The sequence below is a fragment of the Bemisia tabaci genome, chromosome 2 (assembly GCF_918797505.1).
Source record: "Bemisia tabaci chromosome 2, PGI_BMITA_v3".
NCBI classification, from domain to species: Eukaryota; Metazoa; Arthropoda; class Insecta; order Hemiptera; family Aleyrodidae; genus Bemisia; species Bemisia tabaci.
Window position 1 is genome coordinate 18,666,199 of NC_092794.1, and position 26,187 is coordinate 18,692,385.

At 37.4% G+C, this 26,187-nt stretch overlaps 2 protein-coding genes across 3 annotated transcripts; one reads left to right on the forward strand and one right to left on the reverse strand.

Moving 5' to 3' along the window:
* Positions 1-1,547: 1,547 nt before the first annotated feature.
* Positions 1,548-26,168, forward strand: LOC109036163 (cytochrome P450 9e2). Of its 2 annotated transcripts, XR_011899253.1 has the most exons (8): positions 1,548-1,705; positions 2,944-3,228; positions 3,801-4,076; positions 4,917-5,223; positions 7,673-7,986; positions 8,512-8,763; positions 9,533-9,778; positions 26,037-26,168. XR_011899253.1 is itself a non-coding variant. In XM_019050138.2 (7 exons), exons 2-7 carry the CDS (start codon positions 3,003-3,005, stop codon positions 9,694-9,696), a joined length of 1,539 nt encoding a protein of 512 aa, XP_018905683.2. In that variant the 5' UTR covers positions 1,548-1,705; positions 2,944-3,002; the 3' UTR covers positions 9,697-14,036. The 2 variants fall into 2 exon arrangements, 1 of the variants encoding a protein (XP_018905683.2); XM_019050138.2 differs by lacking the exon at positions 26,037-26,168 and having other exon boundaries at positions 9,533-14,036.
* On the reverse strand, positions 18,798-26,126 carry LOC140224013 (uncharacterized). Its single transcript, XM_072296850.1, has 3 exons — positions 25,992-26,126; positions 24,293-24,570; positions 18,798-22,016 (listed from the first exon to the last, which is right to left on the reverse strand). The coding sequence occupies exons 1-3, from the start codon at positions 26,058-26,060 to the stop codon at positions 21,923-21,925; spliced, it is 441 nt and encodes a 146-aa protein (XP_072152951.1). The 5' UTR covers positions 26,061-26,126; the 3' UTR covers positions 18,798-21,922.
* Positions 26,169-26,187: the final 19 nt, after the last annotated feature.

Genomic DNA, 26,187 nt, shown 5'->3' on the forward strand with positions numbered 1-26,187 from the left:
CTAGCCTAAACCTATAACCAATGAACAATTTTCTGCGAGAACACATTTTTTTCGTCTTTATTTCCCAAAAATTGTCTTGATAAATTTTTGGACCCCATGATCGTCTAACGTCAGAGACAATTTGCTTCCCACGATTTTGGACGCTATACTCACTTTGATTTTTCGAAAAAAAAATATTCCTCATTAAAGTGCGTAGCATGGAGTCCAAGATCTTAGACGCGATGAGTAGCCGAGGTGAGCATGGAGTCCAATATCATGGACGCAAAGCTACATTACCCTTATGAGAGATTTAACTGCGAGAGATTTAACTGAGATTTAACCAGGGCCGGATTTACTTAATTGCCGCCCATGGACCGCCTGTATTTTGCCGCCCCCTTCTCGTTCGTTTTGAAACATCAATAAAAACCATCAAGTGAACGTGCCGGAGGAGGAGGGGTGCATAAGACGCGTTTAATCGTGTTGGACATATTTTTTGCGAAAGCCCTGTTAACACTACTAGCAAAAGTTCACGGAACTTGGCTTGGCGCGAAAATTAAGTTCCGTAAACCTATTCCTGTGTGGACAAAGCTTTCCATTTATATGAAATGAACGGAAAAATTACGAAAGAACAAACATAAATGTGGTTTAATAATTTTAACTTCCGCCGCTGCGCCGCGCTGACCCTGCGCTGACCGCATACTGTGTTTGACGCAATGCGTGAAGTATTCATGCAGTCTTGTAGGCGCTATGCGTTTCACGCCGCCCGCCGCTGACCGCAGAGACCGCATTGTCTTTAGCGCAATGCGTGAAGTATCCATGCAGTCTTGTAGGCGCTAATATGTGTTACATGCCGACCGCCGCGCCGCGCCGCGAGGGTTTCTCCTTTTCATCTCAAGTTCTTGTCATCATTGCTCTCTGCGCCGCACCGTTTCAGGCCAAATTCCGTGTTCGGCCTCTCTCTTAGTCTTAACTCGACTAATTAAAGGTGCTGTCTAATGCATCACAGAAAGACGACAAAATTAGAGATGTACTCTCAGAAAATGAGAGATTTTGTCACCTTTTCTCGTTCGGAATTTTTTTTTTTTCTAAATCCGATTTTTTTTTATAGCTACCTACATTTAAGAAAATTGCAAAATTTGCCGCTCCCTAAATTTGCCGCCATGGGCCGCGGCCCATGTGGCCACGTGAGATTTAACTTTACAGAGACCTGGTGGAAATTCGCCCCCCCCCCCCTTCCCATTGGATTTAGAGTGCGAAATCACTCAGAAATCAGAATTCAATCCTCCATTTGTTTTTTTTTTTTCTTTCAGTTTTTTTCTGTTGTAGTTTGCCCCTCTCAGTATTTTTCTCAGGTTTCCCCAGCCCGTTAATAATTTGAATATGTTACTTATTCACGGATTTTTTCGTGTAGTTTCCTTCCAGGCCGCTAGTTCAAATTAAGAAGGAATTAATTTCCGGAGTTGAGAACCGGGCATTAGTTTTACCGTAACTTTGGCAACTAAGTATAGTTAATGAGAATAATTTTTCATTCACATGGCAACATGGCAATCCGGGAACAACAAACAACAAAAAGCTGCAGAAAAACTTTTAGAGGTTAGAGTGCACTGCACTGATAATGTGAATTCATGAATTGTGATTCGTGATTGTCAAAATAACCGATCTCTGGTCAATAGCACTGATCTCGTTCGATGTTTGCTCTCATTTTTTCATCTGCTTGTATTCAAAGGTAATATTTTCACTTCTAATCATTTCCTCTTGTACTTTTACTTAGAATCGGCAACTCGTTTTACAGTGCCGAAGTAATTTGGTGCACACGCTGAGTAAAGATCAGTTACTGATGTTACAGTGCCTTGATAGATTGGTCTGATAATAGTATCCTTGCAGACATTGAAATATTTCTTTCCCATCTTTAACATCAGTCATGATCATATTACATGTTAGGCAAGGTCAGGATATTGAGATTCCTTTCACGCCAGGTAACACTTTCGGAAATACCTACTGAGGTATCCTTGCTGGAATTTTTGACGGAATGAGCAGTTTGTTTCAGCAGCAGTGATTGTGGAATCAAGAATATTTGTCAAAGGCAAACAGACGTTATGAAGTGACCTGGAATTTAGAATAATTTTTATTTAGTTTCATGAAGCAGGTTTGTGTAAGTAAGAAAAAGGACTACTTTGTAGGTTGAACGAATTCATACCTATTTCCTAAATTAAAAGCTCGTTTACATTAGGAACCTCTCCCTTATAGTTGGATACTGTCAAATGTTCATCTATCATGAGATGGCTCCTTGGTTCCGTGAGAGTTTTTGGGAAAGATTGAATCGCCCTTTAAAAAAATCCATAGAACTTTCTCACTCTCACATGCGTTTCTTTCATTCGAAGAACAAGTACAGCAGATGATTTTGAAATCCAAGGCGGAGAAAGAATGGTGGTCTCATTTGATTTTGGCTGTCGTCTTGAAGCGTTGTGATGTCAGGAGGGTAAAGTTTTTGCCGTGCAATCCGAGGTTGAGCCGGCCTCGGCTGGCCCATGCACCCGATACTGTCCAGAGGGTACGAAATGAGACCACCATTCTTTTTCCTCCTTGTTTGAATTTAAGAGGTACCTACATATTGATGGCAAAAGTGTAGAACCTTGTATGGGATATAGCAGAATTTCTATCACACATATTTAATTTTGTCTTTTGAAAACTGGCCGTGTAATTTATCACGGCCATTAATCTTCACAATTTTTTTCCACTGTTAGCAAAATATTCCACATAAATTTTGAACTGTACAAATGGCTCGTCTCTCTTCAAAAAAATAAAATATGAGGGGAAATTCTGAAACACTGCGATGGAGATTTGTGGTTTTGCACTTTGATCATTGATGTGCTGCATCCTAAAGGAGAGTGTCAAGTTACATCATAATTATAATTTTTTTTTGTGAAAGAGAAGCTCTCACTATTTTTCTCCTTTGTTTTCCAGGCTTTTGAGTCGTGATATTTTACTGTGCTAACTCAGAGGCTGTTGCACAAGAAATCAAAATGTCTGAATTTCTCAGGAAAATATGGCTTCCTCTCGTTATGTTTATCATAACGTTTCTCTACTGGCATTATACAAAAACGTTCAATTACTGGAAGAAAAAGGGTGTCTTCTACTTCGAGCCTATCATCTTTTTTGGAAACATCAAAGATCGAATTTTGTTCCGTAAGGCCTTTCATCAGTTTTGGCTTGATACTTACAAAAGCATGAAAGGTCACAAATTTGCAGGTAAGTAAGTGATACCAGCCAACAATTTCAAAATCACATTTTTCTTTAACAAATTTGAATCTTATACGTATGATCCAACCCAACCACATAATTTTATTACCTCTAAGGTTTTCTTGGTTTTAATTAAATTAACCTACAGGCATAGCAGAAGAAGGTGGGAGGAAAATTACAAGAGAGGAGGTAATGTAGCATTTAAACCCTTGTAATGAAGCTATATCATGTCACATGGCTTTGCAATTTATGCACACTCTTTAATGTAAAATTTTGCCAGAAATTCAAACGCTGTCCCACAATGACCCGGACTGATGGTATAACTCGAAAACTAATCAACGAAGGAATCGAGCTGGCCTTGGGCTCATTCAAAAGATAAAGTCAAAAGGTAGCGATTGCGCTAAAGTACAATTTATTTGAATGAAAATTGACAAAGTTTTGACACTTTAAAAACAGTTACTCACCATAGCATATAGCAGCTTTATTTAAACTGCCAGGTGAGGCTATAATGTATCATTAACATTGGTGACAGAGAGGCTGCTTCTCATCCTTCATGCTCAATCTCCCTTGATTTCTTTCAGGGTTCTATGAAGGCAGACGGGCAACTTTAGTCGTCCTTGACCCAGATATTATCAAATCTGTGCTCATTCGAGATTTCAGCCATTTCATGGACCGTCCAACTTTACAGCTCAGGTACCCGTTGATACAGAGGCAACTGCTGAATCTCAAAGGCCAAGAGTGGAAAAAAGTAAGGTCGATGCTGACGCCCGCTTTCACGTCAGGAAAACTCAAAGCAATGGAAGTGTTACTTCAGCAGTGTGGCAAACAGGTTAAGCAGTATCTCAACAAAGTCACAGGTATGTAAAATTTGTTCATTGCTCGCAAGAGGTTGCACATCTTAGTCAGTGTGACAAGTTTATTTTTTTATTATCTAAGAATGAACTGAGTTTTACAGAAATGTACAGAGTTGCATCAAGTTTGAACTGGGTAAAAGAGGTTTGAAGTTTTACCTCTCCATAAGACTGGATGTTGAGGACAAAATTTTATTTACAACTATTTTCATGTTTAAAATTGTTTTTCTTGTCTTTTTTTTTTTTAGCCCTAAAATTTTCACAAGAAAAAATTTAAGAATAGTTGAATTCAAAACTACTCACTATTTTTAGCATAGGAAGCATGAAAGAATAGTTGACTGCTCGCAATTCATTCTTTGTGATATTGGAGAATGTTTTCTGTTGAAAATTCAAATTCCAATTTTTCAATTTAACTTAAGAAAATAAGGTGCTAAATTTATTTTGCCTCCATAAGCTGAAGTTTCTCCTCCCTTGGATGATTGCATTTCAAGATTTTACACATACATTAAGCTGCTTTCACAGCGCAGCCTCGCACTCTGCGACGCCCAATCGCCATTGCCCCCTATCCTTCCAGTGATCAGCAGACAATTGGCACCTTCTGATCTCCTCCACTCCTTGTCGCCAACCTTTCATAGGACGTCACCTTCTGGGAGAAACCCAATCAAAAACCTGCTTGGGCAAACGATCGTCTGCCAATTTCAAGATTTTATCTTTCAAAAAATTATGTGGTGGAAGAGGAGGGTCCTCCCACCTTCAAGGCTAAATAATTCAAGTATTGAATTAATCAACTACTCAAGAATAAATTTAACAGTATTTATTTATTTGCCTTTTTTGTCTTTTCGTCAGATGGAAATGATGGAGCTACTCTTGAAATGAAAGAGTTTTATGGGCACTTCACCATGGATGTTATTGCAACAGCAGCTTTTGGAGTGCAAACGGACTCACTTCAAAATCCTGACTCGGAATTTGTGAAATTTGCGTCTCGATTCAATGATTTTTCACGTTTTGAGAGATTTATGATCTTCTTTGTGCTCATATTCATCCCACAGTTTGCCAAGTATCTTCCAATAACTTTCTTCAATATGGAAGTTATGAACTTTCTAGCAAGCGTTGTTAGAGATACTATTCAACACAGAGAAATTAGGAATGAAAAGTTAGTACTTATTTTTGATGCTTTTGACTTCCAACTCATATTTTATGGACAGAGGGACAATACCTTTTTGAGAATGATATGAGTCTCATTGGCTTGTCCTGAGTTGCTCCCTTCCTTTTTCTAGCCCCATGTATCTGGTAGCATCCAGTAGAGGTATTTTATTTTCATTATTAGCCGTTGTTTGGCATCTCTGCCTTTCAACACAATCTAAGACTTATGCCAAAATGCAGGCAGTTTTCTTTTTGTTGTTCAAATATCTCAGAAATGCTGGGTCAGAAAATAAACATCATTTCAAGCAGAGGACTAAATGTAGTACCCTCAACAGCAGTGAAATGGTTGGAATTTTGGAAGTTGAAACAACTAATACATAAATGGGAACTTTCAAGGAATGCATATCGATGGTGAAACTGCAGGAACAAGTGTCTCTTTTGCAGTATTTCAAAGTCTTTGCTCCCATTTCATTTTATTGAAGGAGAATGAACTAAAGCCATCGCATAATATTTTCACAGATCATTCCTCACATAGAGATAACAAAGCAGGAAAGTTTTCAAGAGGTGACATCAAGTATCTTTCCAATTAAAAAATTAAGTATTACAAGAAGTCTGCAACTCCCCAAACTAAGATACGCATTCCTGCAGTTTCACTGTCGATATTTATGAAGTGCACATACATTAGACATATTTGAAAATTCCTGTTTTCATTCAATTTCCATTGTACCTAGATAGGTTATTTCTGCAACAATGGGTCGAAATATCTGGTCACCAGTTGTTTGATCCAGTAGTTAGCGATGCACTCCGCATCATTATTCAATACCTTTTTTCTGATGTAAGACAAAGGCTCATAGTTGGATACCCACTTAATCTTTTAGGCTATAACTTGCAAATTTTCTTGAAACAGTGGTGATTCTTGCAAGTTGACAACACTGGATGTTGTCCATGTAAGTGAATATAGAAGAATCAAAATCGATTCTTCATGATGGATTCAAATAAAGGGAGAACAGTGTTGCTAACTTTCAGGAGTTGCACCTACTATCAATTAAACGCAACTAATTTTATCTCAGAATTAATCATCAATTTTTTTTTTTTTATCAAGTAGAAGGCTGTTGAGCTATCTATCAATCTTGTTTAAGTAATTAGATCAAGTGTTTATGGGTAGAGCCTATAGCGACTGTGAAACTACCAAACCACATATCTCGTTTGCGGTGTTTAAAAATCTACGATCACATTTTATTTTTTTGAAGTAGACCAAATCAATATCATTCCTTGAAATTTTCACGGAATTTTCTCCGCACAAAGAGGAAAAATCACAGAAATTTTCAAGACTGAATGTTAAGTAATTTCTCATTTGAAAAATAAAGTATGACAGGAAGTCTGCGACGTCGCAAACCGAGATACGTGGTTTGGTAGTTTCACCGTCGATATTCACCCAAAAAAATTAATTTTTTTTTTTTTGCTAAATTTAATCCATTTTCTAAAATCTGTCAATTGACAGAAGAGCTGAAGACTTAAACTCTTTTTCATTCCCTCCTTTGAAAGATTGATGCAAGCAACCAAAGTGCTTAATAGACACAAGGCAAGAAACATGACGATTGGTGCATTACATCCCTTCAGTTTTGACCAACAAATTGTCTTCAACAACAACACATTCTATTAAATTGAGGTTGGACTGGGTTCAAACCTATCAAAAAAATTGTTTGATGTGCCAAAGAAAGGGTTCTTTTTGCTCCAGTGAGCTTGTGTGTCTCCCACAGTATTTTTTAAAGCAGACTCTGACTGACAGTTGGACTGCATTTTGCAATTTGGAACTATAAATTCTGGCCCGGTTTAAAAACAACGTATGTGCTATCAGTTTTCCTATGCACATAAGTGTTTTTTCAGATGAGCCAGAATTTATAGTTCCAAATTGCAAAATGCAGTCCAGTTTCTTATGGTGTCCCTGAGTCAGCTCTTGTAATGGGTTTCCCTCTTTAGCTATTCGTGTGTAAAATAGTTCTGATCCTTGTGCAGCTGATTTCAATGGGCCACTATACAAGGTCTGAATTAATGTCAAATGTTTCTCTTCAAAATTTTATATAGAAAGCAATTCTTACAAAGAAAGTTCAAGGATTAATTTCTGAACGAGATATCAACAGATGACACAGATTGAGTGATGGTTAGATTATATGAATGTTGTCATTTGACCTGTATTAATTATTAACACTTGTTTCTAGACTTCCTGTTGTGTGATTCGTTGCCCTAGTGAAATTTTGAGGAGGAAATATGTTGCGTAATGCTTCAATTCATACTTTTTCCAGAGGCCCATTCCTTTTTTGCTGCACTAGCCTTCATGCTTTTGAAATGTATTATGCAGCTCTGTTTCAGTTGTATTTACTCTATCAAATTTTATGTATGTTTAATGTTACTATTTGCATGATGGACCTCATTTTAAACTTATGAATTTGCTTTTCCAGGCGCAATGATTTCCTGCAGTTGATGTTGGATGTAAATGAAGAATCAAAAGCCAAAGAAAAGATTGGTGAAGGTGATAGTAATTCTCCTTCCGTCATGGATGAAACGACAATCATAGCGCAGTCAGTACTGTTCTTGGTTGCAGGTTTTGAGACCTCTAGTACCCTCCTGACGTTTGCTTCTTACGAATTAGCATTGAACAAGGAAATCCAAGAAAGACTTAGGGAAGAAATTAGGCTAACCTTGGAAAAACACGGAGAGACTAATATGTATGAGGCGATACAAGACATGCCATATCTAGACATGGTTTTAAATGGTACGTGTGACTCGTATTTTTATGCAAATTGGATGAACCATACTTTATTTTTATTTTTTTGTAATTAATAATGTCTGAATTAATACACCAGCACTCCATGTGTTGTCTCATAATTAATTTGGCTTTTATTTTGTACAATGAATGATAGATAGATAAATAGAAATTATACTTTATTCTTACCTCTTCGGGTGTGTAAAGTTACAGAGATTTTACTTTTATAAACTTATGAAAAATATATTCTCATCATCTCTAGTATTAAAAATTTTCAAAGTATTTAAAATCAGAGCTTTGGGAGGATAAGGCACTTCGGCGGCTAGGTGTCGCAGAGTGCCGGAGAGCACTATCAAAGCAGCGTTTATATATATGTATATTTAAAATCATAAATAATAAATGATGAAATAATGCTTTTACTCCAATTCAGTATTCCTCCAGAATTTGAGGATTGCCCGATTTCTTGTCAAATTTTCATCGAAACTCCATAAACTTCCTGATTATTACTGGATATTTTCTTTTTAAATTGAACAGAAGCTCTCCGCAAGCACCCTCCTCTTGCAAGGATTGACCGTTCTTGCACTGATGACTATACAATTCCTGGAACGTCTATAACGATTGAAAAAGGAATAAATGTAACAATTCCTGTGCTTGGCATTCATTACGACCCTGAATATTACCCAGAGCCAGAAAAATTCATCCCTGAAAGGTTCTCACCCGATGAAAAGAGTAAACGTTCACCATATCTGTTTTTGCCGTTTGGTGCTGGACCTAGAAACTGTATCGGTAAGTTACCTTTCACTGTAAATTCATCTCGGATCTCAGCCTAAATTGTGCCTAGTAATTTTCAGGGGAGTGAAGAAAATGTATTCATCTTAATGAAAAATAATGTCTTAACATTATTTTGTTACTCTTCTATTTTGGGCTTTTGATGTTTTTTTTTTTTTGTTTTTTTTTTTCCCCTCAACAGACAATGAGTCCCTACAGTTCTCAAAGTCATGTTATTGGATCATATAACAACACCTGTCTTTTACGGAGGCTTATAATTTAACAAAAAAATTACTAATTTCATTTAAATCCCATACATAGGTATATTACACATCAGGATAGAACATGAGGACCAAGAGCCAGAAATTGAAAATTCTTGACTCTGCTTTCATTGAGAGAGTTCTAGAGGAGCCCGACAAAATAGAAAGTTAGGTGAGGTCAAATTATGTAAATGGATGTTAGGCCATGATTTGAAAAGTTTTCACAAAGAATGGGAGGAATGTAAAAAACAATACAACGAAATAATTTTCTATTTTTCCATTTAAATAGTAGGGAGAAGACTCCTTCTATCGTAGATGATAATGACGATTTTAATGAGAAGTACTCGTTGAAGGGTAGTGGAAGGAGATATACAAAATGTGAATAATTGTCTGGTTTAATTGACAATGAGTCTCCAAAAGATTTTTCATCAACTACGAATATCCAGGACAAGCATCAAAAAGTTCTTGTATTTTTAACCTTTTATTATTTAAAAATCATTCATAATTATGTGTTTCTTTTTTCCTAGGTCTAAGGTTTGCAATGCTAAGCACAAAAATAGCAATGATTTACCTCTTCAAGGACTTTGAAATCAACACATGTGAAAAAACCCAAATTCCTTACAACTATAGTAAATTTTCCATGCTCTTGAAGGCTGAAAAAGGGATCTGGCTGAAGATCAAACCTCTGTGAAAAAAGAATCGTCTTCTATTCTGGCTACAAAGCATATTCTGAAGTACACACCTGTTTAGGATAAATTGCATGTTCTTTCATGGTGAGTCCATGTTGCCTTAAGCTACTTTCTTATCGCTTATTTAAAGCGTTGGCTGAGGGTTGACTTCGAAGATGAAGAGTCTTCTTATCGTACAATGGTCTGAACTCAAGAACACAGTTTACGCCTCTATTGAGTTGGCCAGGTATGGAGATTGGAACGGTAGGATCTTGGGAATACCGGTCGATTGCTCCACACTGTTCGCGATCTCGTTCCACTCAGAAAATTGCTCAAGAGACAACATCTTGCCTATTTTTTTACTTATGCCCGGATGCATACCTAGCCCATTAGTTAGTTTGAATACACAAAATTGCACACGCAAAGGATCTTACAGCAAAAACTCCTGGTTAGAATTTAGGACTTTTTCGAGTGTAGATGCAATCACTTTAACACTCAATTGGTCACCGCGTCTGGGAGGTGTAAAAAGTGGTAACTCTGGATTTTTAGCTTTTTCCAGTCGCTGGAGGCAATGTGTCCCACCAAGATATACTCAAAATTGTCACAAGCAATTCCCCCCATTTTCAAGAAAGTTGAGTATTTTATTATTTGTAGAGTTAGAGGCTCAATAATTGCTTCAATATAACAGTAATTATACAAAAGAATGTCATCCTTATCAGGTCATTACCACCCATTACCTTAACTGTGGCACCATCGTTTTCTTTGCTGATTACCAAACCGGGGACGAGCTTGCCCTCATAGTTTACTATTACATAAGAATTGACTTGGATCGGATCCCTGTCGACCCCGTCATTTCGTTTCGGGCTGGGCGAAGATGGGGTGTTGACAGCATCAGAGCATCGTAGCAGTATCACAGGTATTTGAAGGGTCTTCGCATTGGGGGAAAGGTTTCACACCAGGTACATTTAGTAGGGATTCTTGGGAATTCTCGACCAATGGAATGTCCGAAAAATCTAAAGCTGCCACGCCGAACAATCGCCTCACACATTTCACAGGACGGTTCTGTTTTGTGGATGTAAATGATGGTGTTGCCATAGTTCTCATGTTTTTGCTGGGTGCTTAACAAGATAAAAGAAAAAGAAAAACCATTAGTAGAAAAGGAAACTTTATAGTCCCACAGAACATAACTAAATCACGGTGTCTACTGAACGGAAAAAATACGGACACACAATACTCAAGCGACTTTAAAAAACGAGAAGCGACTCATCGATGCATATATTTTGAAACGGAATGAACAGAATTTTGAATTTGGTGTTGATGTATTCATAAACAAAGTTAATTTTAAACATAAACTATCATTCTGCGGTTGGTTTACATTGGATGAAGAATGTAACAGATTCAGAATAGCCAAGAACCGATCACGAGCTATCAATTTAGAAAGAATGTGAATTTGGAGGATAGATCTTGGAGACCAACAGACCTTCATGCGGTTTACCTAAGGGAATAATGGATGCTGATGATCCGCTGAATACAGTAGGCACTGCATTAACATCCAATCTTAATTTTCCTCCTTTATCTGTCTTCAGCATGCTGTCTTCGAAGTGCTTTAAGCAAACCTTGCAGTTGTTGTAAGCGTACAAACAGTCTTGGCTTTCCAGATCATGATGCTTTGTTTTCTCGATCCAAAGAGCTAATCTGGAATTGAAAAGAAGAAGAAATTAAGGAGTAATGATGATCGTTTGGTGACAAAGAAAAAAAAAAGAAGAGGGTGTGTTGGAACTAAGAGTTCGAATCTAGATTAGAACTCAAGTTCGCACTATGTCGTCAAAAGTCTTATATAAAAAAAAAAGGACATCGCAGATGTTATAGCCAGAAATGTTTTCGGCACCTGTTGCTCTTTGAGTAGGAACAACAAACTACAGAGAGACGTGGATCAAATAAGGGCACTGGAACTTTTTGAGATGAATTTGATTATATTGTCAGAAAATCTGAGCACAAAAATCACATAACAGTTCGGAAACTAAATCACTTAAAAGAAAAGCAAGATGTCGCGAGAGAGGGCACAAAATTATTGAAGGGCGTGAGAGAGAGAGTGTACCTGTACGTTCCACGGGTCTAGATGTTCTGAAAAATTCACAAGAGTTCAGAGAGATGGAATAAGGTGACAGACCTAGATTTTAGGGCAACCCACGCTTATATAGTCTTGCTGACGTCACGGGTGGTGAGACAACAAGCCTACGCGTGATTGGCGGGCTATAATCTATGTAGCTATCAGGTGCAAGTTCAGTAATTAAAATTAATGGTTGATTGGTTGGTAGATACGTTTATTTGGTGCTTTTAACAATTTAGCCATTAACACCTTAGAGGAGAGATCAAAATAGTATAGTACAGAACTTAAAAATTTAAAAGGTAGGGGTCACAAAAAGGTAGTACAAAATTAAAAGTTGGGACAAGGAAAGAATACATTAAATTTGGAGATTAATTCGTTTGAGAAAGAGAGGGATTTCACGAAAATACTTTGAAAGGATAATATGGAGATCAGAAAGTGCAGGGAAAATTTTGGATCTTAATTGTTGATATGTAGGGCAAGTTATTAAAACATGTTTGACTGAGAGGGGTACATTACAAGAGATGCAGGTTGGGGGTTGGACTTTCTTGATTATACATATATATTGGTGGGTGAAAGACGTGTGCCCAATGTACAGCCTGGTTAATTTTACTTGATCTGCTCGTGGTAAACCAGGAAGTTGAGGGAATATGGACATTGGAGGATTTTTATGTTGGCAATACACTGTCCACTCTTGTTGCCAATTTGTGAAGATTACTCTTTTGATGTAATTGTTGAGGTCTTCGGCTGTGACAGTCAGGGGGAGGAAGGGGCCAGCGGATGAAGCGACTTCTTTCGCCAGAGTATCGGCTTCCGTGTTTCCAGCAACGCCTACATGTCTTGGGCACCAGCAGAGAGCAATTGAGAAATTCAGGGAGAGAAGATGATGTAGGGAATTTTGGATTTGGATAATGAATGGATTGGAACCAGGGACAGTTTGGAGAGCAGACAGAACACTCAGTGAGTCAGAGCATATAATGGCATTTTTACCTTTGATATACAAGAAGATAGGAAAAAAAGGCTTAAAAAAATTGAAAAATGGACTTTTTGAGAGCTGCGAAAATGTGAAGAAAAATGCATTGGAATATGTTGACAGGGTGTCTAGGATAATGACGTTCAATAGAATCTGAAAGCAATGAAACAACTAATTAGTAAAATCTAAGAAATTGCATTGTGACTATGAGCCATACTGCAGTAAATAAGTTCACTCGCCGTCACATCTTTCCACTTCATGAGGTAAAATAATTCTCCAACAAGAAATTGTACTCGAAGTGTTATCACCCATATACGTTCAATACTCATTGGTCTCCTTAGCAATGGTGCGTCGCGGGGGGCGCTAAGGCCGATGTGAGCCCACCAGTGGGGGGGGGGGGGGGGCGAGGGCTCAAGATGTGAGTGGGAGTGGACCCTGGGCCCTGTTGCACCGCGCACGACCCTTGGTTTGGCGTCGCGGCCCGCGGTCCGGGGCTAGGTCCAAGGGCTGTTTAGACGTCACCTTTTGCACCTTATGGGTGCCTCATCTTGTCACATCCCCCCCTCGTCTGGGAAGGCCAAGTTAAGCTTGGGCTTAATGTCGTTGGTGACGTCGCACAGCCTATAGGCTTCTCTAAGGACCCGCAACGCCTCCTTCCACGCAGTGGCGTGGCGTGCTTTGCGATATATCGATTGATACGCCACTCAAACCTATGAAAAAAGATCGATTATCAGGGTGTTCGCAGCGAACACCTTAGTAATCGATTCTTCACCACAGCTCCAAATGGCGAGATATCGATAATCGATCATTTACGCCACGCCACTGCTTCCACGTAGAGTCTTCCCGTCCTTGCATTTGTCTTTGCACCTGTGCTTGGTTTTGGGTGACCAATACAGTCACCGGAGTGGTGACTGTAGGGGTCATATGGGGTTGACCTGAGGTCGATGTATAGTTCGCATCTTTGGTTTGCGTACAAGCCGATGTATAGTTCGATTCTTCGGTTTGCGTACAAGCCGATGTATAGTTCGATTTTACCAACCGTATTTCAAGGTATGAAATGGAATACAGAGGAGGGAAAATAAAAAAAAAAATAAAATAAAATCCAATGAAAACTCGGTGTCAGTCAACGCAAAGACATAAGTTGTAAGGTATAGGTAAGGTTATAAAGTAGTACAGCAAAAATGAAGAAAAATATAAAAATCTTCTAATAAGCCTCTCATTAGCTTCAACACTAACTTCTCATCATCATTTACCTCATAAAGGGCATTCAGGGACAAAATAAATAAATAAATAAGCACGAGAAACTCTTCTAGGGCTCCTCTTCGGCTGCAGCGTTGGCTAACTTTTCATCTTCTTCAAGGTTTTTCATGAACTTTTTAACCATACTACAGCTGCCATCAAATTGGGTGGTGACAAGAAACAAAACTTGTTGAAGAAAAATGTAGGAAAATTTCACCTCATGGGGGTAATCCGCATGCTGAGCAACGCATGCTTTATAAACAATGTCTAGACATTGTTAGCAGTAAGAGCACTAGTGCTCTTACTGCTGATTCAACCCTGTAAAAAACGTTGTTGACACATACATAGAATTTGCAGTTTTCAAGTGTCTTTACTAAGGCTGGAAAGGGCTGGACTGTTAGACCGAACTCAGCATGCAATCAGGTTTAAACCCAAGTCTCCACCATGCGACGCGGGGGGCGCTAAGGCCGATGTGAGCCCACCAGTGGGGGGGAGGAGGGGGAGCGAGGGCTCAAGATGAGAGTTGGTTGCTTATCCGCAATGCGAAGGCTGATGAAGCTGTATTGGCAGAAGGTAGCAGGAAGCAGGAAAAACACTAGGAAGTTCGTGGCACAATATATGTATGTATAATCCAGATACACCGTACACAGTATATCGAGATACACCACTAGAGAAGGATCGAGATAGATCACAATAAGGATCACAATGAGAGGCGGGACAATCTTCACGCGAGGAAAGCTCTCGAAGGGGGGGGGGGGGCTCATACGCGATGTCGCGGGGGTACGGGTCACACACCGGTTAGGAAGACACTAACTGGCCGCGGGCAAAATCGGGGGAAAGCTCGCCAATTTTCCTCAGCTTATTCGCCCCGAATTTCCCGCGATCAGCAGTTAGGTCCCGGCTTCAGCTTAGTCGCAGCCTGATTGCCGGATCGGGCCCCGGAAACTAGCTCGGGGTACGAGCATCGGTAGCCCCGGTGCTCGGTTCGGCAATCAGGCCGCCGCTGCACTGCCGTGATAGCGAAGAGAGCCGTAAGTGCAAAATTTTCGAAATCGAGTTTTCTTTAAAATTCGTCTAAACTCTTTTAGATGAAATTACTGAAACAGCTAAAACAGCAAAATTCATCATAATTTAATGAAAACGAGACGTATGTAAAAGCCGTAAGTGCGCAAAAAATGACACAGTTTTTTTCAAGACAGCCGTAGATGCGTGAGAGCCAATGAGAACAGTGCTTTCCAGTAAAGTGCCGCCCTCTTCTGCCAATTTCTAACCTGAAAATGTGTTTGTTGTGCGTCCAAAACGCAACCACGAAAGCATGCAGAAGATAGCACTTACGGCTGTCTAGCCTAACAATAACCTAGCATGAGAATGAAAAATACCCTTTTTATGTAATGGAAATAAAATCAGTCGATTTTTAATCATCCATACGATTTCTAGGAGTCTTCCGGACGATTAGTGGCATGTTGACAAAGGACGGAGGCTTCTTTCAATAAAATGTTCTTGTCAGAAGCTTCTGAGCCCGTTTTCTCCAAACTTCATTTTTGCACTTACGGCTCTCTTCGCTATCACGGCAGTGCAGTTGTCCCATCTGGACGTGACTGCTGTTGTGGTTTCTTAAGAGAACACATTGAATCGGTTAGACAGAGTTTTATTTGGTAAAGGCCGTGCGGAATGAGAGACTCATTACAAGCTACTAACTGGTGCGTCGCAAAACGGATGGAAAAGTGCAAACATGTAAGTGCATAGCACTGCATTTCTTATGTTACTGCGTTGTTGCTATGTCTAATTTTAATTGTTGAATTACTCATTCCAACACCCCTTCTTAATTTAACTATTAAAATAAAAAAAAACCCTCTTCCGAGGCCTACACCTTTCAACTGACCCTGACTCAAAGTTCTGGATATAGCCAGAGCGGGAATCACGTAGCAGAGACACTTTCAAGCCCCATTTGATGGGTCTGTCCTTGTTATAACATTTGAACATCACGCGCCCCTTGAAAGCAATCGTACTCTCATCGATACTAGCCTCAAATAGAGGAACAAAAAACATGGAAAACCGTTCGCGCAGATAGTCTAAAACATTTTTTACTCTATCACCCCGTGTGCGTGATCGAGGTGCTGGTGGGCTTTCATGCAAATTCCAGAATAGCATACGGAATCGTTCTCTGGAGAAAGCCTGCGAGAAAAACCGGGAGAGGCCCGACATACGGCCTGAACGTGGAAATTATTTTTTCGGGCCTGGCCCGACAGTCGACCGCAGAGGGCTAACTCTCCTGGCGCAAACCGATCGCCCACTTTCGTTTTCAGATACGAATCCATTTCTCGCGCTTAATTGATCATTTGATCAATTCTAGCTAACGAGTGTAGATTGATATCAGCAGGAGATCCTGAAAAAAAACACACACACACACACACTCACATGAAAATGAAATATTTAATAATCAAATGACAAGGAAAATGAAATATTTAATAATCAAATGACAAGGAAAAAGAATAAGTTAATATTGTCAATACCTACTTATTAGTTGAATATTGCCAAAAATTTAACTTCAGAAATTAATATATTTTTGAGGATGGTAAATAAAATAATTTATCATATTTAATAGTTCACAATTTCTGTAATAGGAAAGATTGTCCACAAGTCTCTTCACGTTTCCCTGCCTCCTTTATCAATTTGTTCTTAAGAGAGCTACTACTTGTTCCTTCAGAATTTTACACGCCAAATGCTGTCGGACCCAGTGGCGTGGCGTGAATTGCGATGTATCGATTGTTATTCCATTTAAACATATGGAAAAGAATCGATTACCCAGAAAACACGAAAATATTGTAAAAATATTTTGAAAAGATTGCCGGCAAGATTGTAAAAATATTGCAAAATAATTGTAAAAATACTTTAAAAATATTTTCATAATATTTTTATGTGAATTATTTAATATTGTAAAAATATTTTTTAGGAATATTTTCGAAATATTTACGCCAAAATGAGACAAATAATTCAAAAATAGCCTAAAAATATGTTGTCTACATTAAGTCATCTTTTCACAATATTGTCGGAGATTTTCGGTAAAATTTTAATCCAGTTGGCAAAAACCTTTTAGAATCTTTACCGGTCAAGGCTATGAAAATTGTTCCTTGATCATATTTTGGAAATCTTTCATTAAAATAATTTTGAAAGTCTTTTCTTAGAATAATTTTGAAAGTCTTTTTTAAAATGATTTTGAAAATTCTGAATGTACTAGTTTTTGGATATATTTTCTCTCCAATTTTTCAAAACGTTTTCTTGACATTATGATGAACATAATTTTGAAAATTTTCCCTCGTAATATTTTTGACATTTTTTAAGAAGTATTTTACTTAACATTTTTTCCAACATTCTTCAATCTGAATTGTCGGTAATACCTATATTCTTGACTACATGCTAAGAGTGTCATGATTCCTGACTAGACTGAATGACGCTACCATGTGTTGCACAGGGAAGTATCGTTCAGTCGAATCAGAAGAACCATGAAAACACTTTATTATCAAGAATACATTGCTGGCTTTCAAATCGAAAAATGTTTCAAAAAGACATTAATAAATGTTATCAGAATACTTCTTAAAAACCTTCGAACATGCTTTGAGTGATTTTTGTCAAAATTATGTTCAACAGTCTTTTGATCCAATTACAAGCTAAAATTCAATGAAAGAATGAGAACAGTTTTAAAAATTTTACTGTACTTTATTTATTTGTTGCAAAAATAGAAAAATGGACAAGACTGTAGAAATTAGGAACACTTCACAACTGAGCTAGAGCTTTGTCTTAAGACAACCGCCAAAAACAAAAAGAACAAAAAAATTAATACAAATGACCTAAGAAAACAGTTAAACTTGGAAAATTAATAGCTACAAAATTTTTTCTTAAAGCTAAATGGTCTATCTCAAGATAGGCTTACAAAGTTTAAGCCAAGTTTTGAAAATAAAGAGTAAGGTAGGGTGCTTTAATTTTTCAACAGTTTATGTGTAGTTTCCTAAGCAGAAGAATTAGGACTGTAACAGACATCATAATAGTAATGGAACTGGACTCACGTATCATTTCTTGAGAATAAGAAAGAGAATTTTCAAAGAAGACAACCGAGACTCGAAAAATCTCTTAAGAAATTGAGCTTTCTAAAACTTTTCTATGTATTTTATTAAACGTTATAAATTATAACTTACATTAATTTGACTTTGATCAATTTGAAAACGGACTGCGTTTATATGAGGAAATTCCAAAGGAGGAAATTGCAAAGTTGCCACATTGAGCAACAATTGAAATATTTAAAGAATGTATTTACTTGGAAAAACGAAAAGTGTATGATTTTCTGTATTTAATATTTTCTTTAAATAAATAAAAACAAAGAAACATCTATTTGATTTTTGAAATCAGATTTTTCGAGTTTTTTGGAGAAATGCTGGAGTATTGCGATATGGACTTGGTTTCCCTTCAAATAAATACAGCCACAATATTAGTACGAGAAGGGTACCCTTAACAACTAAATTATTCTACATTGTTAGTTTGGAAGTATGGATTGTTAAAGGAAACTGGACGCAATTTTTAAGACACATAGAGGAAAAATTTGAAAACTAGAGTTTAACTAAAACACCTTCAGAAGAGGTGTGACCTTTTAAAGGTTAAAAAATAAATATTCTAAAATTAGGCAAAAAGGTAACAACTGAACACTGAGTTTACTTTAACAAGGAGCATACTACCTAAAAAAGTTGTACAAGCTAAATTCTATTTATTTTATGCAACAAAAGGAATATATGGAGAAGAATATATGGAAAGGAATACATGGAGAAGAATATATGGAAAGGAATACATGGAGAAGAACATATGGAAAGGAATATATGGAGCTAGAGCTTTGTCATCAGACAACCGCCAAAAAACAAACAACGAAATAATGAATGCAAAATGACCTAAGAAAACTGTTAAACTTGGAAAATTTTTAACTACAAAATTTTTTCTTAAAGCTAAATGGTCTGTCTCAAGAAAGGCTTACAAAGTTTAAGCCAAGTTTTGAAAATCAAAGAGTAAGGTGGGGTGCCTCAATTTTTCAACAGTTTATACTTTCCTAAGCAGAAGGATTAGGAATGTAACAGACAACATAAAAATGGAACTGGAATTACATCATATCTTTGGGATAAGAAAGAGAATTTTCAAAGAAGACAAAATCGAGAAAGCTCTTAAGAAATTGAACTTTGTATACATTTTGTGTGTATTTTATTAAACATTGTAAATTAGAACTTACATTAATTTGACTTAGAGCAATTTGAAAACAGACTGTGTTTAATTGAAGGAATTTGATTGCAAAGCTGCCAAATTGAGCAACTTCTTTCATATATTTAAGAAATGTTATTGCACTTGGAAAAGTGAAAGATATTTTTTTTTCTTTTAAAAAAAAATTGAACACAACGAATATTTGATCTTTGAAAATTATGGGCTATTGAAGATATCATATGCAAAAACTATCAAATTACATCTCTGAAAAATTCCTTCATTGCAGTACCGCTAGTAAGCCCTGATTTCACTATGAATTGACTATATAGTTTATTACGGCTACTAGGTATGATATTTATCAGATATTTTAAGTATTTTGGAGAAAAGCTGGAAGTTGCACAATCATTGCAACATTCCGATGGACTTGGTTTCCTTCAAATAAACGCAGCCACATCATTAGTACAAGAAAGGTAACCTTAGAACTAAATTAATCTACATTATTAGGTAGGAACAATGATTGTTAAAGGAAACCAGGCACAATTTTAAAGACACATAAAGGAGAGAAACCAAACCAGCATTTAATTGAAGCACATTGAAAAAAGAAGTGACCTTTTAAAGGTAAAAAAAAATTCTAAAATTACACGAGATGGTAACAATTGAACACCAAGTTTACTTTAACAAGGAGCTTATTACCTACGAAAGTTCATCAATACCCCTAATATCGAAAATAGAAAAAGAAACAAGGAAGAAAAAAAAACACATTCATCCTATAGGCAATCAATATAACAGCGCTTCAATTAGTACACAAGAGATCAGTCTTAAGGTACCATACATAAAGAGAAATGTAACATTAGTGCTGAAGCTTAAAAAAGATGGCACAAATACTGCTGTCCTCAGTGATAAGGGCATAACTCCATTTCAATATTTTGCCAATCTTCTCCGACATTATATTTATTTTTAAGAAAGCAAATGCGCCTATGGTTTTCAAAACTTTTCACAATCATTCCTTGCGCTATCAGGATCCTCCAATAAAAATTTCGAACAAGAAAGTTCCTTCATTTTGGTTCAATTAAGGATAATGCTCGAGTAGATTAAAAAAAATCGAAGTGGAGTTATGCCCTTCTTACTAAGGACGGCAGAATCAGGCCCAGATTTAGGGGGGGGGGGGGGGCTAAGTGGGCTGTAGCCCCGGGGTGGCGTGTGCCGAGGGGCGGCGGAAAAAAAGAAAAAAAAGGAAAGAAAAAAAGGGAGAAAAAAGAAGAAAAGAGAAAAAAAGAGGAAAAAAGAAAGAGAAAAAAGAGGAAAAAGAGAGGAAAAAGACGGAAAGATAGGGGGGGGGGAGGATCACATGTGAGACCAGAAGACAAATTAAAAATACCGGTTGACAAAAACCGCCAGATCTAGCGTGAGGGGCGGCAAATTTCGGAAAAGTGCGTAAAAAAGGGTGTAAGGAAGGGGGGAGGGGTTGCGCGGTGCGTGAGAAAGGGACGGCAATACGAGAGTAGCCCCGGGGTGGCGCGATGATAAATCCGGGCCTGGGCAGAATACTGATGCACCTTTTTTTTTTTATTAAAAAAAAGAAGAAGAAAAAATCTAACTTTGTTCATTATGTACTTCTTAATACACTTTTTAAATATCTAACTAGAAAATTGGTACGTCCAAATAGGAAACCTAAAATATCAGGCTCGGATTTATCATCGCGCTGCCCCGAGGCTACTCTCGTATCGCCGCCCCCTCCTTCCTTTTTTACACAATTTTCCAAAATTTTCCGCCCTCACGCTAGATCTGGCGGTTTTTGTCACTCGGTATTTATTAATTTGTCTTCTGGTCTCACACGTGATCCTCCGCCCCCCCCCCCCCATCTATCCGTCTTTTCTCTCTTTCTTTCTTCTCTTCCCCCCCCCTTTTTTCTTTTCTTTTTCTCTTTTTTTCCCCCGCCCTGGGGCTGCAGCTTCCTTAGCCATTCCCTAAATTGGGGCCTGTAAAAAATTCAAGAAACTAAAGATACTGAACATACAAAAACCCTACGGGTAAGTTTATTGCCAAATATGGCGGCACTGCAACTAATACACTAAAGATCAGTCTTTAGGTATTTTACATAAGGAAGTCAAATGCTACCTGAGTTTCAATGAGTGCTCAAGTTCAAACAAAGATAATGTGCATGATAATGCACAAGATGCTTTTCTTCTTCTCAAAAGAAAGAAACAGAATCTTTACATAGTAATTTGAGAAAAGAACTTGCTACACATTCTTCAAATGGAAACATTAAATACACATAAATTGAACGAAAAAAACAAAAACAAACAGAAATTTCTCCTGATTCCTACAAGGAGATTCCTGCATACTACAGTCCTTAGTAAAAAGGGCATAACTTCATTTCAATATTTTGCCAATTTTCTATATTATCTTCATTTTAAAGAAAATAAACTCACTTACTTTTTAAAAAAAATTCACAGGCATTCCGTGCAGTATCAGGATCCTTCCATGAAAATTTCAAACATGAAAGTACCTTAATTTTTGCTTAACTATAGAGATATTGCTCGAGTAAATTAAAAAAAAACTGAAATGCTGAAATGTAGTTGTGCTCTTTTAAGGACGGCAGCATAATACTAGCCTAAAACATTCGGAGCAGCTAAATATACTGAACATACAAAAAAACATAGGTCACTTTAGCATCCAACAGCGGAAAGAGGATTCAGTCACTGTCAGGCTCGGATTCACTGCTGGGCAGTGCCACCTCTTCATTTTCTGCCTCCATTTGTAGACGACGAGCTGCAGCTCTTTTCTCCCTGAAAAGAAATGAGAAGATATGAACGGAACAATACAACTAATAGGCGAAACAGAATTCCAATCAATTAATCACTTTTAGGCATGGCCTAAATAATTATAATAAATATAATTTAAGCAGTTCTTAGCTGGTTATCATAACCGTGGTTCAAGCAGCGTTTGAAATGGAGCAAAACAAGAATTCTAAAGGACTTTACACTAACATTCAAAATTTTTTTAAGGACTTTCCAGGATTTTCCATTAAAATTCTGAGAACTTCAAATTCCTAAAATCATGGATTTTTCAGGATTTCTCAAGTATTGAGAGAGGCTCCCCCACTTTTTCCCTCCCAAAAATCCGCTTTTTTTTGGTCATGCATAGTTTTGAGAGAGAAGGAAAACAAAAATTTTAGACACAATGTTGCATCATTATTCGAATATGTCTCAAAATTGCCGTAAAACTACAGCATTTAAAAATAAATTTTTTTTTAAAAAAAATTCTTTTCTTCCTTCCCCACTTTTGCTGCTGAGTCAAGCAGAAAACGTAACGACAAAATGATGATGAGCCTTGAGTCATAAATTTTCTGCAGTTGAGTTCTGAAAAATGTACCTCAAATAAACAAGTTAAAACTGACCTACAGTATACCAGAAACTGATATAGTGAAAACTGCTCCTTCAGAGTCAGAGCCAGATTTAGGCGTGTGCATTATGTGCAGTTGCACAGGACGCCAAATTTTGGGCGATTTTTTTTTTTAAATTTTGGGTGAATTTTTTTTAAAAATTTTGGGCGATTTTTTTTAATCGCCCAAAATTAGGCGCCCCCCCCCCAAAAAAAAAAAAAATTTGAAAAGCCTTAAGTATAGAAAATTGGAAGGATACAGGGACCTTTTGTTTTTCCAGATTTTTCGAGACCTTTTTGGGCGCGTAAAGAAAATATGTTCCCCTACTTTCCTTGAAAACTACTGAAGTTAGAAAATTACCAATTATATCATTAAAAAGGTTACATTTCCAGCTTTAAAAACAGTGGCTTTAATCCTTAATTTGGTTGCAGACAAATTGAATTTTACACCAAACATGCCTCAAAAACAAACATTCTTGGCCAGGGTTTCGATAAAACTCAATTTGTTAGGGGTCAATTGCTTTAAATGGGTCTTTTGCGAGGTTTTGCTACAGCAGTTTGAAGACTCAATTCTTATCAATTTTTCCACAAACATAACAAAGAGCACAATACAAATTCTTAAAATTCACTCCCTAAGCCATAAACACTTTTAGAACACACCCTGATTCAAACAACGCGGTCCCTGTTTCAATACAAATACTTGAGAGCAATACTGGAGGAGTCATCAACTACAATTTAACCCAAGTTGCCGAGATACAACGATCAAAGCGCTGCATTCACACTTGCTATCATCGCGCTTCGATCGCGTGATGCGACACGTATTTCGGCAACTTGGGTTTATAGAAGTTGATGACTCCTCAAGTATTTCTCTATAATTTGTATAGAAATGGAGACCGCGTTGCTTGAATTTACGTGTGTTTCAAAAGTGTTTTAAAAGTGTTTTATGGCTTATTGGGAGTGAATTTTCAGAATTTCTATTGTGCCCATCGTTGTTTGCGGAAGAATTGATGGTGCAAATTGCTTTAGCAAATCCTTCCAAATGACCCATTTAAAATCTTATATGCCTTTGGAAAGCTACAAGTTATTTTTTATAATTAAAATTGTTCTTTTTCTAGCTTCGTCGGTCTGTTAGGAAAAAAGAAGGAGAGGAACCTAAAAAATAAATAAATAAAAAAAAAACTGGGAAATTTTCGTTTGTTTGGCGGTTTAGAGCTCGAAGTTTCGGTAAGCCCCAGAAATCTTCGGCAGTGCCATCCCCATTCCTCCCAACACGCATACTGCACTGGCGCACCTAGTGTCTTCAAGTAAAAGTAACGGCTCATTTTCAAGATTCTTTTTGACAACTCGTGTTCCGGATGTGTAAAAGAATTACGAGTGCCCGCTTCAAAAAAAAAAAATTTCCGGTACAGGCTCATTTCCCGGTTTCATCTCATTTCCAGTTTTTTCCCGGAATTCCCGTCACTAGATTTCACTATATCAAACCTGACATGGAATGCCCCCTTTTCTCTGAGAAAGTTCCAAATGAAAAAAAGACATTGAGATTCACGAACATCAGAAGGAAAAAAGAAAAAAAGAAAAATGATTGTATGAACACGAAAAATTTTATAGGCCACCTATAAATACTGTTCGATAAAATGTTTTTCATAGATTCTTTAAAAGGAAATCAAAATAAGACAATGACCTTCTTTGAAAACGAAACTTCGCCTGAGCAAACCAATCTGCCAGTACATCTTGAAATTGGGCTTTCGTCATAAATGGTTCTTTGAATTTAAGATTAACGGATTGAAGGATTAGTCTATGAATCTGCGTTCCTTCGAACGCCTTCTTCTGAGATGGACTGATTGTTTTTTGGCCTTTCCATGTAAATTTTGCCGCCAATGTATCATGCAAGGAAGCCGCGGCTAAACTGCGACATGAAGCGCCTCGGTCTGAACGCATCAGTAATTTGTATTCACTCCTCTGAAAGAAAAATTAAACGAAAGGAATTTCAAACCAGCAGATTCAAGGTGATCAACTTTTTTCAATTGACCTACTCCCTGACCAAAAAAAAAGTTAAAAATCATACAATCATTGACGCAGCTGAAAAGACAGATTCTACGTACATTTTCTGACAAAATGGAGAAGGTACATCTGGTATGAAACTATCCAAACTTAAGGAAGACAGATGACATATTTTTGTTCAACCAGGGTGGCGAGTAAATGCACATTTCAAAATCCCCTTGATTTTCCCTGACATTTCCTGACTTTTGAACAAATTCCCTGACAGATTACGGCAAAATTCCCTGACTTTTCCCGTATTTCCCTGACCCTCGCCACCCTATCAACAGAATGCATTGGGCTGCTACGAAAATGTAGAAATAAAACTCCCCGATTTACCTTACCAGGTGTTGTAAAATTCCCCAACTTTCCATGATTCATGCAACCTCAAAGTCAGTACCGAATTTTCAGTTTTCAGAGGGTCAAAAGACACTTTTAAATTTCACATGCTTTTGAAGTATTTTTTTTTTTTTTTTTGGCTGATTTAGGCAAGATAATTATAAGCACATTGCATGATCCCTGCTTTTACTGGCCATTAATAAACACTGCTGAAACAAAGAATTATATTGGCAAAATAGTTATAATTATAGATTTTTTCTTAACACAATAAAGAAAATGACTGCCAAAGAAGTTGCAACTGCTCAAAAAATTTAAGATAAAGTCGCAACAGTGCTCATGATTGGCATCGTTGCTAGGTTAAAAGGGAAAAAAAATATTATTCAAAGTGAGAACAATGTAAACAAAATTGTGTGCTTTCAAAACGTCGCACGGATACAAGTTTTTGTTTACATAAAACAGAATTTTTTTAGTGCAACCTGTAGGCAAAAGCTTCCAGCGAGCGTCTTAAAAGGATTGGTAAGCGCAGCAGTTTGTATCTTGTGAAATGGGAAAAACAAAAAAAAAACAACTTCCTTCCCTTTAAAATCTTTTGCGAATTCATTTTATTTCTGATAGATTCCCTTGCATTATGCGGTTCTCACCATTGATACGTTGAAAATCCAATTCATTACGTATGGGCTGATGGTAGGGGTCTTAATAATTTAGAATGCCCTTTGTGGTTTTGAGATTAAACCTGCGTCAAATGGAGCTCTTGCCCCTACGATGCAGGCTTAACCCTAGAAAAGAACACTAAGGGCATTCTAAATTGATGAGACCTCTATCTTCATATGAGGACAGCCCCCATCCCTTGCCAACAGAATAGGCAAATTTACTTTGGCCCAGACTTTTAGATTGACTCCTAACAGTCAAAATCCTGCAGAATTTCTTGAAAAGATCAGCAGATCTGGAGTTTACATCTAAAATCAAATTGGAGGGGGAGGGGGGAACAAATTTTAAGAACTTACCAACTGATTTCTTAATGACTTGCTTTTCTTCAATTTTTTTTCAAGTTTCAGAAAGTCAGACATTGTCATCAGGGGGCCATTTTCCAGAATTTCCTCAGGTGGTTCAGTGTCAGGGACAGACCGTGATGGGGTGGCTACTATTTCTCCAGCTTCTGTACGTTCCTGATTAGCAAGAAGATTACTAATATTACTTTGT

Excerpts from the sequence above, each read along its gene's own strand:
- LOC140224013 (XM_072296850.1), bottom strand. The coding sequence starts at position 26,060 with ATGACAATGTCTGACTTTCTGAAACTTGAAAAAAAATTGAAGAAAAGC. Across the intron at positions 24,571-25,991 it reads AGTCATTAAGAAATCAGTTG|AGGAGTGAATACAAATTACT; the intron begins GTAAGTTCTTAA and ends TTTTTCTTTCAG. Across the intron at positions 22,017-24,292 it reads AAGTTTCGTTTTCAAAGAAG|GGAGAAAAGAGCTGCAGCTC; the intron begins GTCATTGTCTTA and ends ATTTCTTTTCAG.
- LOC109036163 (XM_019050138.2), top strand. The coding sequence starts at position 3,003 with ATGTCTGAATTTCTCAGGAAAATATGGCTTCCTCTCGTTATGTTTATC. Across the intron at positions 3,229-3,800 it reads GAAAGGTCACAAATTTGCAG|GGTTCTATGAAGGCAGACGG; the intron begins GTAAGTAAGTGA and ends GATTTCTTTCAG. Across the intron at positions 8,764-9,532 it reads TGGACCTAGAAACTGTATCG|GTCTAAGGTTTGCAATGCTA; the intron begins GTAAGTTACCTT and ends CTTTTTTCCTAG.